Genomic DNA, 18,890 nt, shown 5'->3' with positions numbered 1-18,890 from the left:
AACTACATCCTCTGTTGGCAGAGGGATGTAAATTAGACGTACGAAAGTGAAAATGAAGCTGGGATTTAAATATCCCGTGTTTCATTTGCATAACAGCAGCTGTGGCTTTTTTCCCAAAACGGGGCTTTTCGAAAAATCCTGGCAGTTTAGACGGGGAATTTTCAGCAGAAAGCCCCATTTCGAAAGATCCTGTACTCATTTTTTGATAGTGCCCTAAGTGTAGTTTAGATGTACTCTAGGGCTACGTCTACACTGGCAGCTTCTTGCGCAGGAACTGTTTTGCGGAAGAGTTCTTGCGCAAAAAGTTTTCCACAAGAGCACATCTACACTGGCATGTGCTTTTGTGCAAGAGCATCTATGGCAGTGTGGACACTCTTGCGCAAAAAAGTGCTTATGGCCATTTTAGCCAGAGGGGTTTCTTTTGCAAGAAATTCATGTTGCCTGTCTACACTGGCCTCTTGCGCAAGAGGGCTTATTCCTCATGGGGAGAGAAATAACTCTTCCTGAAGAAGCCCTGTTTTCTGACGCTAAACTGTAAATTTACTTGCGTAGCAACGCGCATGCTGTGTAGACACCCGGCAAGTTTTAAGAAATTGCCAGTGTAGATGTAGCCTAAGTGTAACGCGCAGCAGCGGCAGCGCTTTAATGCAGCAATGTGGTCAGGCACCAGTGCTGAGAGCTCTTCCAGTGCTCTTAGGAAAACCACCTCCATGAGGAGAACCTGTTCACACTGGTGCTTTACAGCACTGTAACTTGCTGCACTTGGGTGCGTGGTGGGCTTTTTTACGTGCCCTGAGTGAAAAAATTGCAGTACAGTAAGTAGCAATGTAGATAAACCCCAAGACTACCACACTGCAAACAAATGCATTGCTACTTTAGCCAAACAGAGTGAACATTTTTGGTATATATGTTTTGCAGACTGAAACAAGCAGGCACTAACAGAAGTACAAAATACATAAGAATGACAGTAGGCCATGCTAGTGGGGAAGTGGCACTATATTTTTCCAAATACAGTAAAAATCTTAAATGACTCAGTGTACTATAGAATCTCTTGTGAAGAGCATTTCCATGTTTCAGTATTAAGAGTATAAGCTATAAGAATGGGTTTGGCCTCAATTTCAGTATTAAGCAAATTTGTTGAAACTACAGTGAAGAGTTTTTGTAAAGGGAAATCAAGTGTCAATTAGAATTCTCTGAGAATGTCAAGGAAAGTGTGCAGGGGTTATCCAGTGGACTTGTACTTTCAAAAGCTTTTGATACAGTCCCACAATATTGAAGGAAGGTCCTCTCAATAGTAGGAATAAACGGTCAGTTTTCACAGTGGAACATGGTTAAGTAGCAAGGGTCTGAAATGAACTATGCTGCTGAATATTATTCATGACAGTTAAATCCAAAGCTAAATGCAAAAAGTTACACTGAGATGTAACTTAACTGGGTCACTACATGACAAAATGGTAGATGAAATGTAATGTTAAGTACAAAAGGCAGATTATTAAACAATCTCAATTAAAGTGATGGGGTCTAAATTAGCTGTTACTATTCAAGAAAGATCTTGGGTCATGATGGATAGTTCTCTGAAAACACCCTGCAGGCAGGGGTGCTCCAGCACCTACCTGCCCCCGATTAAGCAGTTAAGTTAACGTTTAACTAAATGCTTACCAAGTTAACTAATTAAATGAGATTTTACATCCCTACCTTTGGTCCAGTATCCCATCTTCTGACAGTGGCCAATGCCAGATGCCCCAGAGAGAATGAACGGAACAGATAATTAAGTGATTGAAAGTGATCCATCCCGTTGCCCATTCCCAGCTTCTGTCAAACAGAGGCTAGGGACACCATTCCTGCCCATTCTGTCGAATGGCCATTGATGGGCCTATCCTCCATACGTTTATCTAGCTCTTTTTTTTTAACCCTGTCATGGAATGTTAGGAATCATTAGGAAAGGGATAGATAATTAAAACAGAAAATACCATAAAGTCAGTATATAAATTCATGCTATGCCCACACTTTGAATACTGCCTCGAGTTCTGGTCACCCTGTCTCAAACTGGAAAAGGTACAGAGAAGTGCAAGAAAAATGCCTTGAAATATGGAACTGCTTCAGTCAGACAAGACAGATGGACTGTTCATCTTGGAAAAGAAACTAATGTAGGGGAATATGATGGTGTTTTATAAAAATCATGAGGGTAGAGAAAGTGAATAAGGAATTATATATTCCCACCCAAAATAAGAACAAGGGGTCAGCCAATTAAGTTAATAGGTAGCAGGTTTAAAACAAACTTAACACATAGCTTACATGTGAAACTTGTTACCAATAGATATGAAGGCTAAATTTCTGCAGTTATATGCAGGGGAGAGGGGCCAGTTGGCCTCCTAGGAGCTGGTGCATGTGGGGAGCCAGCTTTTGAGTTTGTTGTTGAAGTTTGCCTAAACTCCCTCTATTTTTCAGTAAAGCTAGAGTTTAATTTGTGGAGATTTTGGGAGTACATTCTACTAAATACTGTGTATACTGAGGTCAGTCACTCAATTTGGACAAGTATTAAGATGGAGACAAGGTCTCAAAAGATCGACAAAAAAACGTAACACTGCAGCACCTAACTTTCAGGAGCCAGAACAACAACAGCATCCATAAAGCAAAACGAGAAAAAAAGATGCATTCCACAAAAAACACATCTAAGCTAGTCAGAGGTGTATCCTAAACCACTCCTCTATGAATTACGCACCTACGTGGACTATAGAGACATGTCTGGCTCTACTTGAGATCCACATCCATAACTCCTAGCCTGGAATTAAGTATCCTATGCCAGGTCTACACTGGTAGAGATCAAAGGAATGGGAGGACAAGCATGCAACAGACCCTGAATCCAGCACATTAGTACAGCATCTCTGAGAACAAACACAGTCTTTGTGCTCCCACGAAACAAAATACTTTTCATTTCTTGTTCTGTTGGGTTGCAAACAAATCTGAAGCAAGAAACTTACTGATAGAAAATGAACTGGCTCACCAAATCCTTTAAGGACTATTTGAGATTCTGAGACAAATGCCTACTGAGGTGGTTTTCCAACAAGTTATTTATGATTGGAAGATGAACTGCAGTTAATGTTATGTTGTGCTAGGTACAATAATTTCATGGAATTATTGCTTTCCTGCACAAGATCATTGGGCTAGGAATTCTAAATTGGCCACCTCAAAATAGAACATGATACCCAATTAGAGATTCTTTGAGTCTGGACTGCTTGACCCTGGGATCTTGGCAACTGAAATAAATAGCTTAAGGGACTGCCTGGATGGTTTTCCTGTAGATAACTAATAACTAAATCACAGAGCTGGAAGAACATCTAAACTTTCTAAAATATGTAAGGCAGCCACTTGTTCAAATGAGGTTTTTGGGAAAAGAAGGTGAATGGACTGATTTAAATAAAAATCAGAGATTACATATACTATAAGGTTGCTATGATGGGCTCCCCACCCCAAAAATGAAGCATTGGGCACTGCTGACTTTGTGGGAAGTGCTGGGAAGAAAAGAACTCTCTTGCAGATCTGATGTGGATCTCTTCACCAGGGAAGTATGGTTATCTCTATATCTGTTCTGAGAAGCACCCCTGAAATAATGACGATCCAGTCTTTTGAACAGGTCACCAGATTACATGAACTATGTGACCTAAAATCAGAGATCTTTGCTGTAGTACATGGATTGTTTTGCAGTCGATTGATTAAAATATTGTCAAAACTCATCTGCAGAAGATATCCTTGAGTTATCATCGGATCAGTTAGAGCCAAATAAATGATATCCTTTTTTGCTGGTTTAATTTTTTTTTTCATATTTCACTCAGTTATAGTCTTACAAATAGATGTATGGATACTACTTAGCACCTGCTTGGGAGACTGTCCTCTTTTCAACCAATTATCAATACATGGGTAAACAACACATTTCTTTCTGAGATATCCCACTATTACAGCAAAACATTTTGTGAAAGTACTTGAAGCCAACAACAATCCAAAAGGTAGTTCTCGGTTCTGGTAATGTGCATTGCCCACTACAGAGGCAAATAGCTGATACTGATCAATGGAAATATGTGTTTGGTAGATTGAGAGCTGCAAACTAGCCTAGAGGCTCTAGAGAAGGAAGCATGGAGGCCAGGGTTACTATTTGAAATTTTAACTGGCCAAGCCAACTGAAATTAACTCTTGCCACCCAATGTTTTGGGGACTACAATATACTGGCAATGGGAACACCCTGCATAGTACCAAAAAATAATAGACACTCAACATCTTGTGTGAAGGAATCTTATAAGTGGGTTCCTGAAATGGAAGGTGGGAATACCTTGGAACTGAACAGAATAACCTTTCTGAATTAGTTACAGTACTATTTGCTGCTGGTGACACTACTTCACGCTTGCTGGAAATAATGCAAGTGACTCCTCCAAAAGCACTAAGGGTACATCTACACTGCACTGTATCCTGAAATAGCTACCACGCATCTACACAAGATGCCTGGTATTTCAAAATATTTTTTGAAATAATGGGTGCCTTATTTCGGCATCCCGGTAACCCTCGTTCCATGAAGGTTAAGGAATGTCTCCATATAGCACATTGTTTCAAAAATTTGGTGCTGTGTAGATGCGCCAAAGTTTCAAAATAGATTTGAAATCTTATTTCAGGTTTAGGGTACGGTGTAGATGCACCCTAAGATAGGGAAAAGACCCTCTAATATTTGTTAAGGCTCCTCTGTATAAACAGCAGCATTTGAAGATGATGCCAATGAAGGTCTTCCATGAATACATTGTTCTTTAAAAAACATCCATTGTTTTCTGCTAAGGTTTATTAAAGGGAGTAGTGATTTGTTGTTTCAGTTGAGTATGCTTCTTTTTGTACTTTGCAATGTTACTATAGCTATGTTGTTCCCAGGATATGAAAGAAATAAGGTGGGCAAAATCTTTTACTGGACCAACTTCCAAACCTTCTCTCTTAAATCAACAACAACTGGTCCAATAAAAGATCTCACCTACTTAGTCTCTCTCTTTGCATTAGAACTGTAGATGCCTAATGACAGTAATGTTGGAGTGCCTTTCAGTGTAAGCAATGACTCAGTTTTAGAACTGAACCAGATGATTCCCTGGAAGGGGAGATCTTCCAACATAATTTGAACCTCCAGAAGACCAGAACCCTCTTTCACGTTGCACAGTACTTGTCCCCAATCAATTTCATTGCAGTTTCAGTAGCATCAATGGAATCTTGAAGGACTGTCTTAGCTATTAACTGATCATTCACAGATGAACTTTTGTCAGATTTCAGAGGAATTTAAATTTTTATCAAGATACTCTCCAACTTTGTTCCGAATACAATAATCATAGCAAATATATAGGCCCTTTTACCATGTTATGCAGAATTGAATGCTAGCTGACTTTTTTAAAGTCAAGTTTTTTTAGGATCCTCCTCTGGTGTAGTACTAAAGAACTAATGTTTCAACTTCTCTTGTGAGCTACTATTGCTTCTAAGTACCTTGGAGAAAGATGTGTGTAAAAAATTTAGCTTGCTGAAAGGATTTGATGCTTGTTTTCAACTTCCTTGATCGTAGGTAGTATAGACGTTGGCGCTTACCATACAACCAGGGTTGACTAACAAACTTTCATTTATAGGTACGGTAATAATGGATGCAAAATGTCCAGTAACCTGCATTCTTTTTCTTGAGCAGTCTGAACAGGCTCCCCAATGTTTCTGCCATTCAGTGGACCAAGTTTTAAAATTACTTATCAAATGACAATTCCTAAGGAGGAGCCAAAGCCTCATTCTGTGAAGAAGAATGTCAAATACGCTCAAATAGTTTCAGAAACTTGCTGCTGACATATATGTTCACCCACAGACTGATGTGGAGAAGAGCCTGGTTCATTAATATGTATAAGCTAACAGACTAGACTTATCCAGTATTGCCCTTGGTCTTTTTGGGCAGGGGGCTGGTGGTGGTGTGTGTGGGGAGCAAGGTATTGGGGATGTGGGCTGGGGGCAGGGGAGGTGCAAAAGTGAGGGTTGGAGGGTGAGGAGGGAGTAAGGGTGGAGGATCCCATCTGGGATGGGCCTTTATTCTACTCCCTGGTGCCAGGGACCTTTTTTCCTCCTCCCAGGCTTCCCTCCAGTGCTGTGGCCAAGGGGGGAAGGAAAAGGTTTTTTTTTGGGGGGGGGGGGGGGGCTACTTACCAGTGTGCTGGCAGGCAAGATGGCAGAGCCCCAGTCCTGCTGTCCCCTACTTTGATGGTACAGCTGCTCTAGTGGATATTCTGCAGGAAGCTCTCCTCTGCGGGCTTCCTGCCCCAGTGAACACTCTCATGTCACATCCCTCCAAACAGCAGCCCCTCCCTTGCATGTTATGGAAAACAGCCCTTTTCCCAGGCTCCTAGTTATCTTGGCACAATCAACCCTGACCTTGCTCTAAGTTAGGAGAAGAAGCAGCTGTATACCAAATTGGTGGCCCTAGCTCTTGTTGCTTAGGAGGAGTTCTTGAACAAATGGACTCGAAGACAGATACATTCCAAAATATATGCATAGATTGCTGTGAACACTTGTGCATCCTGGGCTGAAGATGATCTAACCCTGCAAACCAAAGCTAAGGAATGTTTTTGATTAAGGATGTGATCATATGTTCCCAGAGGCCAAGCAGTTTGTCTATATGGATAAAATTAGTAGGGGGCAGGGCTCAGGACACACATCTTGACTTGCTTTCCCTTTTGAAAGAAGATATGCACATTTGGTGCAAATGTACATATCTTCTGATCGCTTTTTCAAAAGACATTCTTTTGAAAAAGAAAGTAGTCTAGATGCGGTTCTTTCGACAAAAAATACCCCTCTTTTTTTAGGAAGAACGGTTCTTTTGAAAAAGGGGTTTTTTCCCCCTTGAAAGAACCATGTCTAGACTACTTTCTTTTTCGAAAGAACTTTTCGAAAAAGCGATCGGAAGAAGATATGCAAATTCGTGCAAAATTTGCATATCTTCTTTCAAAAGCGAAAAGACGTCTGGACGTGCCCTCAGTGGTACTACTTAAGGACTTTTGAACAAAAATGCCTATATTTACCTCCTGTGTCTGACTTGATTCCCAAATACTTACAGGACATAAGAAGTACCCACAAAGGCTAAATAGGTGAAACATTCCCACTATCAGGAGAGGATGAAAAAGGATACTCATCCTCCTCTTCAAAGCACTGTGTGAAGTGGAGGGCCGACAGTGCAAGAGGGGGGAGTCTGAAAAGGGGCTTATTACACTAACCCTCAGGTACCTTATGAAGCATCCCTTAACTGACAGGGAAGCGATGTTTTGCATGCCCCCTTAAGGGTGGATTATTAGGAAATAGGTATGCCCAAGAAAACCAAATGAATCATAGCAATTATAATCAGGAATGTAAAATCCCATTTTAAAGTGTTAACATATGGTTTAACCAGTTAAGTTGGCATTGTGCCATGGGCAGGGGCTGTAGGAGCATCCCCATGTCCATGGTGCAGTGGGTCCATCTGGGTTGGAGAAGCGCCCTGTGGGCAGGGATTGGCTTGAGCTGGGCAGGGCCCACCTCAACGCACCACGCTGTGGGGCTGCTCCAGCCTGGCTAGGCCTACTGCATTGAGCCAATTAACTGATTAAATATATAGTTTAACTGGTTAACATTTTAAATGGGATTTTACATCCCTAATTTAAATAGCCATGATGCATTGGCTTTCTTGGGCATGCATATTTCCTACTAATACACCCTTAGGGTGTGTCTAAACTACATGGCTCCGTCGATGGAGCCATGTAGATTAGGCTGATTGGCAGAGGGAAATGAAGCCACGATTTAAATAATCGCAGCTTCATTTAAATTTAAATGGCTGCCGTGCTCTGCCGACCAGCTGATGATCAGCTGTTTGTCGTCAGATTGAGCAGTTTGGACGCGCTGCTGTCGACAAGGAAGCCTTTGTCAACCAGTGCAGGTATGCCTCGTGAAACGAGGTTTACCTGCGCTGGTCGACAAAGGCTTCCTTGTCGACAGCAGCGTGTCCAGACTGCCCCGATCTGCCGACAAAGAGCTGATCATCAGCTGGTCGGCAGAGCATGGCGGCCATTTAATTTAAATGAAGCTGCGATTATTTAAATCGTGGCTTCATTTCCCTCTGCCAATCAGCCTAATCTACATGGCTCCATCGACGGAGCCATGTAGTTTAGACACACCCTTAGTAAGGTATGCAAAACATCACTTGCCTGCCAATTAAGGGATGCCTATTGGCCAGGAATGACAAACCGGGAACTATGGCGGAGTGGGTGACACTGCCTGAGAATGGTCAAAGCAAACAAAATGATTTGCTGCCCACCTGAAAAAGTGGTTTTTGCCCATGAAATCTTATGCCCAAATGAGATGCCACCGGATGACTACTGTTGTTTTTGTGAATATGCAGGGGCATGAAGTTTTCACATCAACAGGGTAAATAGCAAAAGCATACAAAGGGGTTTTAAAGCACCAAATCTTGCAACAAGCAGAAAACCTAGAGAGAATAATAACCTGTTAGTAAACTTTATGGTAATACCAATTCTATTAAAAAAAATTAAGTTATACAATAGGAGTCCTTTGTTATTACTGAGGTTTAATCTGATTTGAGAAAAAGGTGATTTATATAAACAGATTTTTGTAAAATACAGAATGTGCTCACAATATTCTCTACTTTTTAGAGACAATTTGTTGCAAATTAAGTATTAGGAAAATATTCCTTAATAAAGAATACTGAAATTAAAATACAGTAATAATGGGCATTCTTGACAAGAACGGTGGGTATTCCTCATAATTATTATCAAGATGTATTAAACAAATATTCCTAATTTTTTTCAGTGCTTGTAACTTTAAGAGTTCTAAACAGGAGTACAAACTTTTGCTTAACACTGATGTTGCTACGAGAGTTTTCATAACTAATAACTACTGCATTTTTCAAATGCTGAAAACATAGTAAATGAGGAAAGACTTGGCCATTTCTTAAACAGTTTCAATTTTTGTGAGAGAAGTGAAATGTGTTGGATAAATTTGTTAGCACAGAAGAGTCAGTTTAGAGGCACCAACTCCAAAACAAACCAGACCCATACCATGAGTCTGATGTAAACGTGTTTATTGAATTCCTGTATCAGAAATCTGTAACCCAGTGTGGAGAGTAGGTGAGAGTTCATACCAGCAGCTACAGACAAAATGATTATCATGCATTTGTTTACTGCCCTGTAAGTTGTCCCACTGAAATTAATGAGACTACATATGATGTCTGTAGGACTAAGGATGTTAAAAGTCTGGTAATTAGGTAATTGTGTAGCAGATACAATTTGCATCAACTACACAATTAATCGATAAGGGAAGGTGCTACCCTCCATTGCAAATCTGCAGTTTAAATGTGGAGCCAGAGACCAGCTCCTACTACATTTAAATTGCAGAGCCACAGAGGGGGTAGCTCCTCGACCCAGTGTGAGCCAAGACTGAGCAAGACTCACACCAGGTCCAGCAGCCCCTGTCCATGGGGGGGACTCAGTGGGGAGCTGGGACCCCCCAGTGGACAGGGGCTGCTGTGGAGCAGCCCTCTGTTCACAGTTAGCCCCGGGTTGCCGCAGACAGGGGCTGCTGCAGGAGCAGCCTCCCGAGAGCCCTTTGCACTGCTGCCTCTGATAGAGGCAGCAGTGCCAGAGTGAGGGTGGGGTGGGGGAAGAAGCAGCAACGTGGACATGATGCCAGGGGAACTGGCTTTTAAGCTGGCTGCCCCCAGCACCGTCTCCTGCTCCTCCCCCCTTCCCCCCCCCCGGTTGCCTCTGATATCTGCTTCTCTTCTGTGAATTATTTTTCAAACTTAAAAAAAAAAAAACTTTAGTTAGCCCTATACTACTTAAATATCAAACAGAACTGTTAACTAAGTTTGAACTACAGGGAAAATTCTGCTCTCAGTTGCACAGATATAACTGAGCGCAGAATTCAGCCTACCAAACTAGTTTTATACTGTTGATACATGAGTAGAAGACAGCTCAGCTTCTCAAGATATTAAGTGGCAGTTAGCAGGGCTAAAATTAGGACAGAGATCACTTTCTCCAAGTCAAGTAAACAAGTTGTTCTGGCATTCACGGAGTCAAACCAGTTATTTTTTCAAATGGACATGAATTTTAAAATCATGTGTCAAAAACAAACAATAGAAGTAAACCATGGTCAATGAAAAACCTTGCAAGTTTTTCTATAGCATGAATGAGCAAGGGAATATCCATGTTTCTGAAGATATTCTGAGGAAGGAAGTACTGCTTGTTATTTTAATAAAAATGCAGTGCTTACTTACATTTCTAAACATTGAAACAAAAGTATACATACATTGAACAAACTTTTTTTCTAGGTAATTGGGTAAAGGCTTTCAAAAATAGTTTGTCACTTTACATCATTATTGAAACGTATCCTTTTCGAAGGAAAAATGTCACAACAAAATACACATTAGAAGAACACAATTAAATGATCTGGAGACCACAATGAACAATCTATAGTCATTTTAGCTACTATGAAGGAATATGGGCCTTAGGTTCAAATCTCCAACAAGTATTCCCCTTCTCCACAAAAGCATATTTATATATTAATGGCCTATACAATATGGAAAATCTAAAAGCATTTTTTTTGTTCTTAATACGCTCCCTCTTTATAGGACTCTGCTAACTCTTGATGGGCAGAATCATATTCAGCAATGAAATGTTTAAGTTCTTCAATGCATCGCTCACCTATCTCATGCAAATTTTGTCTCAGGGCAAACTGAATGGACTTTTCTAATGAAGGATCTTTATCAATCAGCATCTTCACTACCATGCCAAAGGTTTCACAATCTTGTCTGTAAACCTAGAAACAATATATTTGAGAAACTGATTAAAGGCAAGAATATTTACATAAGCAGATCATTTCCCTCCATCCCAAATAAGGTTATAGCAACATTTCAACACCAAAATAAAGTGATGAAAAATGAATGATAGATTCAACATATATGTATATACATTTACTCTTCTGCGGACCTGCTGTAATGTAAGAAGGACAAAGGCAGATAGTTCAGTACTACTCTGACATAAAAAATAATTCTTAATAAAGGAAATTCCTGAAAAATATAACTTGGGGAGGAAAATAATTTTCCTTACAATGTAGAAAATCCCAGCTGGAATGAAATATGAAGAGATAACAGCAAACATTACGTGCATTTATCATTTCCACTTGGAATAAAATAGAGATTACACCACATCACCAGTGTGATGCCCATCTCATTCGTTTTTATTTAAAGATAATGATCAGTTAATTGATCTTGTGATAACACTTTGAAGGTAAAACTTACTAAATATTTCAGAAAAATATGTTACGTTTCTTGGAGATTTCAAATCACCTGATATGGGAAAGCCAAATCAATGTCATTTATAGAACTTCAAAGCAGCAACCGGTTTCATGGTATTTGGCAGTTCTATTATAGGACAATGTAACTTCACAAGGGAGAGCAGAGTTTAGAATTGACATCACTCAGACGCTCTGAATCCAAGTAGGAGCGGGGAAAGAAAAAAAAACGTATTCCATTAACTGCTTCAAAGAGCTTTAAGTGGAAATGTGCAGGGCTTCTACACAAAGGAAAACAGTCTGATTACCTGAAATATCTTTTCATATTATAACCTCCTTTCTGTTTCCATTCTATTTATGCTCATAGTCTCATCTGTGGATTTTTTATTTTATATTTGAAATGTTATTAAGACCCTATTATGCAAGGGGTGGCAACCTGGGCAAAGGAGCGAAGCCGCACGGGCAGCGGGGTCCCGCCGCCTCCGCGGCTTTGCTCGGGTCTCCCTGGTCTGCTGGGGGGGGCAGGGGGCGCAGCTAGTGCGCCCCCCCCCCCCCCCCCAGCAGACCAGGCTTTTGTTGCGGGACGCCTGGGGTAGAGCAGCTGGGGTGCTGCCAGGTTGGTCCTGCGGGTACCTACCCAGCAGTGCCCCAGCTGTTCTGTCCCAGGAGTCCAGATTCAGCCGCTGTTGAAACTGATCAGCGGCTGATTCCAGGAAGCCGGGGGCAGAGCAACTCTGCCTAGGGCTTTCTGTAGTCAGACGCTGATCAGTTTCAGCAGTGGCTGAATCTGGAGCCAGTTCCGACTTACATACAAATTCAACTTAAGAACAAACCTATAGTCCCTATCTTGTACGTAACCCAGGGACTGCCTGTACTGGGAAGTGCTCATTTTACTGACACATGGTCTACTCTTAAAAGTTAGGCTGACATTGTTACAGTACTCACAGATGTGAAAAATTCACACCAATGAACACCACACTTAAGCCAGATGTGGTGAGGCAATGAAAGAATTCTTCCATCAACCTAGCTACCACAACTCAAGGAAGTGAATTGCCTACACTGATGGAAATAAATACACTCTGTAGCTGTAGAAAGTATCTGCAGTTGGACACTACAGGAGTGCTGCAGGAGGGTAGGTATACTGTTGTAGAGCTCATAGTGTTGACATGACCTAAGATTAGTCAAAATGCAGCAAGGACAAAGCCATAGAACCTGTGTCAGAGGTGGGAAAAATCTGTGGACATTTTGCAAGCCCAAATGCAGTTCAGAAATAACATCATTGATTATGGTATTTTAAGTAAACCCAGACAACACAATATTTTTGATCATACATTTTATAATAGGCAAGTAATTATTCTTTTCTTTTCTCAGAAGATTAAAACAAAATATAAAATTAGCCCGAAATGTCAAGCAAAATCTCTTTTAAAAAAAATAAAGAGAACAATAGGAACCCAGTATTTTCTCTGTTTAGTATGAGTATTTTTTCAGAATATTTCTTTGGATATTTAAGATGTTCATAGCTCTACAATAGAAAAAGAGTTTAAGACTCTCATCTTCTAATGATTTTCACAGCTATAGGGTTCTGGATCTGGCTAAGAGAACTTCAAAGCAGAGCTAACTTTGGCGATTACTTCCTGACAGACTCTTTTCCAAGCAAAGAACCATTCAGAAAAATAACCCTGTGATAGACAGATGGTATTTGGCTTTGGTTAACTCCTGCCTTTCAGTCTGATTTTACCACCTTTATAAGAACATTTTTGAATTCATTAGATCACAAGGGGAAAATAGCTTAAAACAATGTTTATCACTCTTCTATTTTTTCTTTTTTGATCACATTTGAAGTATGCACACTGGGGATGTGTGAATGAATATTTACAGATAAAATAATCTGGTAATTGATAGTCTTCATAAAGCTTATAATAACCTCATAGTGCCTACAGTGGTAACAAAAAAAAAAAAAGATTCCAACCACACCAATAAAGAATACAGTGACATGCTCTTTTGAAAGGCCTTTTGTACTGTACAGCACCAAAAAGAAATACGTGAAACAAAGTAGGCCTAATCTATATTTAATTGGTCTTCTAGAGAACATCACATTACAGACTTATAGTACCATTTCATTCTAAATCTTTTTTCTTCCACATACCATCCAGAACCAAATAATATTGTTTTGGGCAGATTTTTTTTCATGCTAAGAGTCAACTGAAGCACAATTTTCCTTCAAAGGCTTCAACGAAAAAAAATTAAATGAAGAATCAAGAGAACCATTTTTATCCCCATCACGCCTAGAATCTAAGATGTTGTTTCACTGACACCATGATCAGGCTAAATAGGCTCTTACTAGCGAGCATGCTTTCGGGATACTTGCTGTGGCAAACTATTTTAAAAGCCACAAACTGTATTAAAAACAAACAAGAACAAATACAACATTATGATATTAACAGAAAACTGCAATGTGGGTCTGGGAGTACAGCTGCTGCCAACAGTTAGAGCAACTCAACAAAATATAGGACAAACATTTTGCTCTTAACAAATGGATGAAACCCCCACGCCACAATTATTTCCCTTTAGAAAGGTACACAGAGACCAGACACAGACGAGTTATAAAGCCCTGCACAGCAACAGCATATGTGCCAGCCTGCCCCTCTGAAATTCTTGCAGAAGGACTTAGAACTTAAAAGACATGACGCTGGCCCTTGAATACAAAGACTGACTCTTCAAAAATCCATCTCAACAGAGAAGAAAGTCAATTTCTGGGAAATGAGCAGAGAATAGGTCACGTGGAGTCTGAAGTAAAAGAAACAAAGGAAACTGCAGAGGAGATTCCAAACATGGGAAAGTACTTATGAAAAACTATTCTTTGCTGGAGGGAAAATGGGAAGCACTTAAGACCCAACTCAGGATTAGAAATATCTATGTCCTTGGAATTATTCTGAACCCAAGCTATTGAAAAGCTCATCCCTAAACATCTGGAAACGGACATTAAAAATGATTCCATGTGTAGGGAAAGAAGTTATAGTATCCTTATATTAAAAAACACAAAGAGAACCATAGCAGCAGCATTATTATACTGTTTGATATACATGTCAGGGAATCCTGACAACAGCTAAAGCCACAGGGTGATCATTTACCTAGGCTATAACATACTCTTTTCTGACCAGACCATAACACAAGCATAATGGAAAGAATCTGTAATGTTTTAACAGACATCTGAAGGAGGAGTGGAAACAGCTGTTACAATTCCTAACAAATTCTGGGTTATCCAGGTACTCTTCTCGGACATGACCTGAGTTTAAGCCCTGTTTGAAAAGATCCTTAAAACCAACAAAATCCACACCCCATGATTTTTAAGAGAAATAATAGGTTCAATTTTTAATTACTGTCCTCCTTTAGACATTTTAACTCCTTTTCTTATCTTACAGTAGAACCTGGAGACCCCATATGTAACACACACTGTTTAAACATGTCAGCCATATCTAGATTATGATTTTAAAATATTATGTTGGAAGTTGTTAGCCAACATCTTCAGAGCTTGGCTACACACAAAAATTATACTGTTTAGTCATACTTCCAGTGGCACAACCTCCTAGTCTGGATGAAGTTATATCTGTTTAGAAGTGTTTTACACCAGAATAGCTGTTCTCATACGGGCATGGGAATAACAACCTATACCAGTATGAGGGACCTTTATATTAGTATAATTGAGTCCACACTAGGGCCGTTTTCATATAACTATTTTGATAAAAAGTTCACAATTCTAACCCATGAATTTTATGTGTAGACCAGGTGTTACTACAGGCAAGACACACTTTCTTTTGACACTCATGTAGTGGTTGCAGTAAAGCCAATCACAGAGCCTAGGCTTTAACTTGAACAGCTGTGTGTTAAATATACTCTGCCTTTTCCATCCTAGACTTCTCAAATATGCTACCTAAAATGCGTTAATATGATCCAACATCACACCTTTAAACAGTATGCGATCATCAGGCCCGCTGACAGGTATAACAACGGGAGCAACTGCCCTGGGGCTCCCGGAGTTCCTGGCTACCACTGGCGCTACTGTGGCAGCAACTAAGAGTCCTGGGCTCTTTAAATCACCACCAGAGCCCCATGCAGCACATTCTGGGCAGTGCTAAGTGCTGGCTAGGGCAAGGAGTGGTTCGGGTGGCACTGAGGGGTGGCTGCCCTGGCCCCACCCCTTCCAAGAACATGGAGCTCCCCCACACATCAGGGCAGAGGCAAAACCTTTAATGAATCTGGAACAGAATGTGTAGCGTAGACTGAGTTCTGGTCTACACTGAAAATTTAGAATGATCTAGATACATTGTTCAGGGGTGTGAAAAAATTCACACCCCTGATCGCCGTAGTTAAGTGGATCTAACCCATGGTATAGATTGGGGAGTGAGGGGGAGGGGGGGCCAAATATGGCCTGCAGACCGAATCTGGCTCATTGTGACCCTTTGGGCTGGAGCTGGAGGAAAATGTCCTGCAGTACAGCCAGACACTCAGGTAGTCTACCTGCCTGCTGCAGCGCCAGTGACACCACTCCCGGAAGCACCATGGTCAGAGGTTATTGGGAAGTGTGTGTCTGCATGCTGCCCCCGCCCTCCATCACCATCCTCACAGCTCCCATTGGCTGGAAACAAGTCAATGGTAACTGCTGGGGTGGTGCGTGTGGGTGCAGGTATCACATGGAGACCCACTGCCCCACATCCTAACAGGAGTGCAGACAAGCGTTTGCCCCATCAGTGCAGCAATTATCACTGCCTCAGTGCCTCACTATGCTGCCAGCCGAGAGCCACCTATGATAAGTGCCTCCTGGCCAGGGCCAGAGTCTGAACCTCACATTCCCTTCTGCATCGCAACCCCCTTGTGGACCCAAACTCCCTCTCAGACCCTGTCCCACTTCTACACTCCTGCCCCAGGTCAGAATCCCACCCTGAACATGAACACCATCCCAGACCTTGCTCCCCACCACGTCCTACTCCCCAGTCCCTGCCCAGAGCTCTCTCCAGAGCAAACTCCATTCCAGACCCCATAAATTCTCCATAAATAAAATAGAAAAGTATGGTCTGTGACCAATAACCAAAATTCTTGGAGTGGCCCTCTGCAAAAATTATTGGCCACTCCTGGTATAGATTCAGCTAGCTACTGTTGCTTGGGTAAGTGGAGTTGCCACATCCATGGGAAAAAACCATTCCTTGTTGTTGTAGTCTGCACCTACTCTATGGAGGCCCAAGGTATAAACATTCCTGCACTGGTTAAATATATGCACCTCCTCTGTGCCATGTTTGACCTGAATTAAAGTTTTGTTGTAACCAAGAGGTATTAGATTTTGTCCTGAAGTACTCATGTACTTGGTTTCCAAAGCATTCTTTAGCATCTGTGAGGGCAGACTGCTACTATAGATTGTTAGAGAAACGAGGTAGGTAAGGTAATATCTTTTATTGGACAAATTCCTCTTGGTGAGAGAGAAACAATCTTCCAAACTCTGTGTAGATCAAAACATTTCATTTCCCACCAACAGGAGCTGGTCCAATATAAGATATTACTTCATCCACCTTGTTTCTCTACTATCCTCTGACCAACACAGCTAGAATTACCCTGCACACAGTACATGTAATTGTCAAGGTGAGGCATTTCAAAAAGGCAAAGATAAGGATGCTATGTAAGGGTGGCATTTACCTTAAATTTGTATTTCCGGGGTTCAGAGGTTTAAGTTAGACACTCTCTATTTTCCTGAAAAGTTGCACCACAGAGCAACTTTAATTCAGATTTATAGTGTTTGGGTAATTAATTTCTATGGTTTATCAAAAATTAATTTCTCATCACCTCAGCATACCACAGTTCAGTTCTCTCTCTCCATTAGCTCATAGGCAATGATTCCACCAGCCATCGAATGCACTGGCTGTCTGTTGGTATCTTCACTGCCTCTACATCACTGCTGCATGTACTGTCCCTATTTGCTCACCTCAGCCTGGTTCTACCTCCTCAGCCCACCTCCTAACATAGAAACAAGTGTTGGCAGGAGACCTGCAGGCTAAGGAGCTGGGAAAGGATGAACAGTGAGGAACAATCTGGACTCAGTAAGGATAATTTGTGAAGAGAGAGTGACAGATGTTGGGAAGAGGGGAGTATGGTGACAAGGCTGATGCCTTGGTTAGGACAGGAGACTTAGAAACCTGAGTTCGATTCCCTGTTCCATCTATAAAAAGTGGATAGTATTTCTCTACCTCACCAGGTTTGCAGTGCTCCTTAATGGTACGTGTGTGAACTCAGTGAATTGTATCTGATGACTCAACAAATGGATAAGAATCTACAACTCTCTCAACTTTAGCTATGTTGACTTTGCAGGACCAACAGCAATAAAAGGCAGCAAAGTCAATCCTCAATTTGTCACTGAAGTAAGCAGTTATGACTTTGGACATAAGCAGTAGCAGATCTGTTGAGTAAGGCAATGTTATTTTTAGCAGTTACTTTCCAGAATAGAACTATACCTTCTTTTTAAAGAACTTTCTCCTAGGGTACGTCTAGACTACATGCCTCTGTCGCCAGAGGCATGTAGATTAGGCTACCAGGCATATAGGAAAATGAAGCAGCGATTTAAATAGTCGTCGCTTCATTTAAATTTACATGGCTGCCGCGCTGAGCCGACAAACAGCTGATCAGCTGTTTGTCGGCTCAGCGCGGCAGCCATGTACATTTAAATGAAGCGACGACTATTTAAATCGCCGCTTCATTTTCCTATATGCCTGGTAGCCTAATCTACATGCCTCTGGCGACAGAGGCATGTAGTCTAGACGTACCCCTATTGTCTTCTGAGCTCTTTCCTCTCTCAGTGAAGTCAATGGGAATTGGGAGAGCTCAGCACCACTCTGGAAGTATCCAGAATATTGAAGAATGTAGTCATATTGCTAAGGCTCTTATTTGCCTTGCATGGCTATAAGCTAATTCTGAATACTTGGAAAGTCGAACAACAAAATCCTACTCAGGGAACCATATGTTCCATTTTCTGATTACTTCTCCCTGTCTCTGTAAAAATCGTAATAAAATTAGTTTCCAGCAACAGTGATAAAATATACTTAATTAAAATGTATTGCCAGGATATCAATTTATTTTTAGACATTCATCAGGTAAACAGTTTAAGTTGCTGTTAAAATGAACAAGAGCTGATGCCCAACACTAATAAACTAATGTATATGACAGCACACAATTCACATTATGTTACTTCTTGGCAACACAATAAAGCTCATTATTACTTCTTTAAGAAACGTCTTACTCAAGTCAAGCAAAAGAAGTCCCTATGTGGAAGAGTGAGGACTATTATGTTACATGGTTTTACTGGAGATAATTCCTTACTAAACCAATCAGACCACATAACAGCATTCTAACACCAACTACAGGCCCTTGGAGACCAGTTTGTGTGTGGCCTAAATTTCATAGGTTCCTTTACAACAGATGTGTTGGATGAGGGTAATGTTACTTCATATATTAACCTGTGTGTTCCTTAATCTAATACTGCTGATTTACCTAAATTCTACCTCTTTCTGTAGCCTTTTTGCAGA

The 18,890-nt window shown here is 41.0% G+C and overlaps 1 protein-coding gene across 11 annotated transcripts in view; it reads right to left on the bottom strand.

Moving 5' to 3' along the window:
- Window positions 1-8,582: 8,582 nt before the first annotated feature.
- The window catches only part of PPHLN1 (periphilin 1), a 103,219-nt gene continuing 92,911 nt past the window's right edge, over window positions 8,583-18,890 (bottom strand). For all 11 annotated transcript variants that reach the window (XM_075930124.2, XM_075930155.2, XM_075930149.2 and 8 more), the window contains one exon: window positions 8,583-10,851. In XM_075930124.2, the coding sequence (XP_075786239.1) occupies window positions 10,642-10,851 (210 nt within the window). In that variant the 3' untranslated portion in view covers window positions 8,583-10,641. The remainder of the gene's footprint in view (window positions 10,852-18,890) is intronic.

The sequence above is a fragment of the Pelodiscus sinensis genome, chromosome 1, assembly GCF_052426305.1.
Source record: "Pelodiscus sinensis isolate ZL-2025 chromosome 1, ASM5242630v1, whole genome shotgun sequence".
Lineage (NCBI taxonomy): Eukaryota > Metazoa > Chordata > Testudines > Trionychidae > Pelodiscus > Pelodiscus sinensis.
This window is presented reverse-complemented; position numbering and strand designations above follow the sequence as displayed.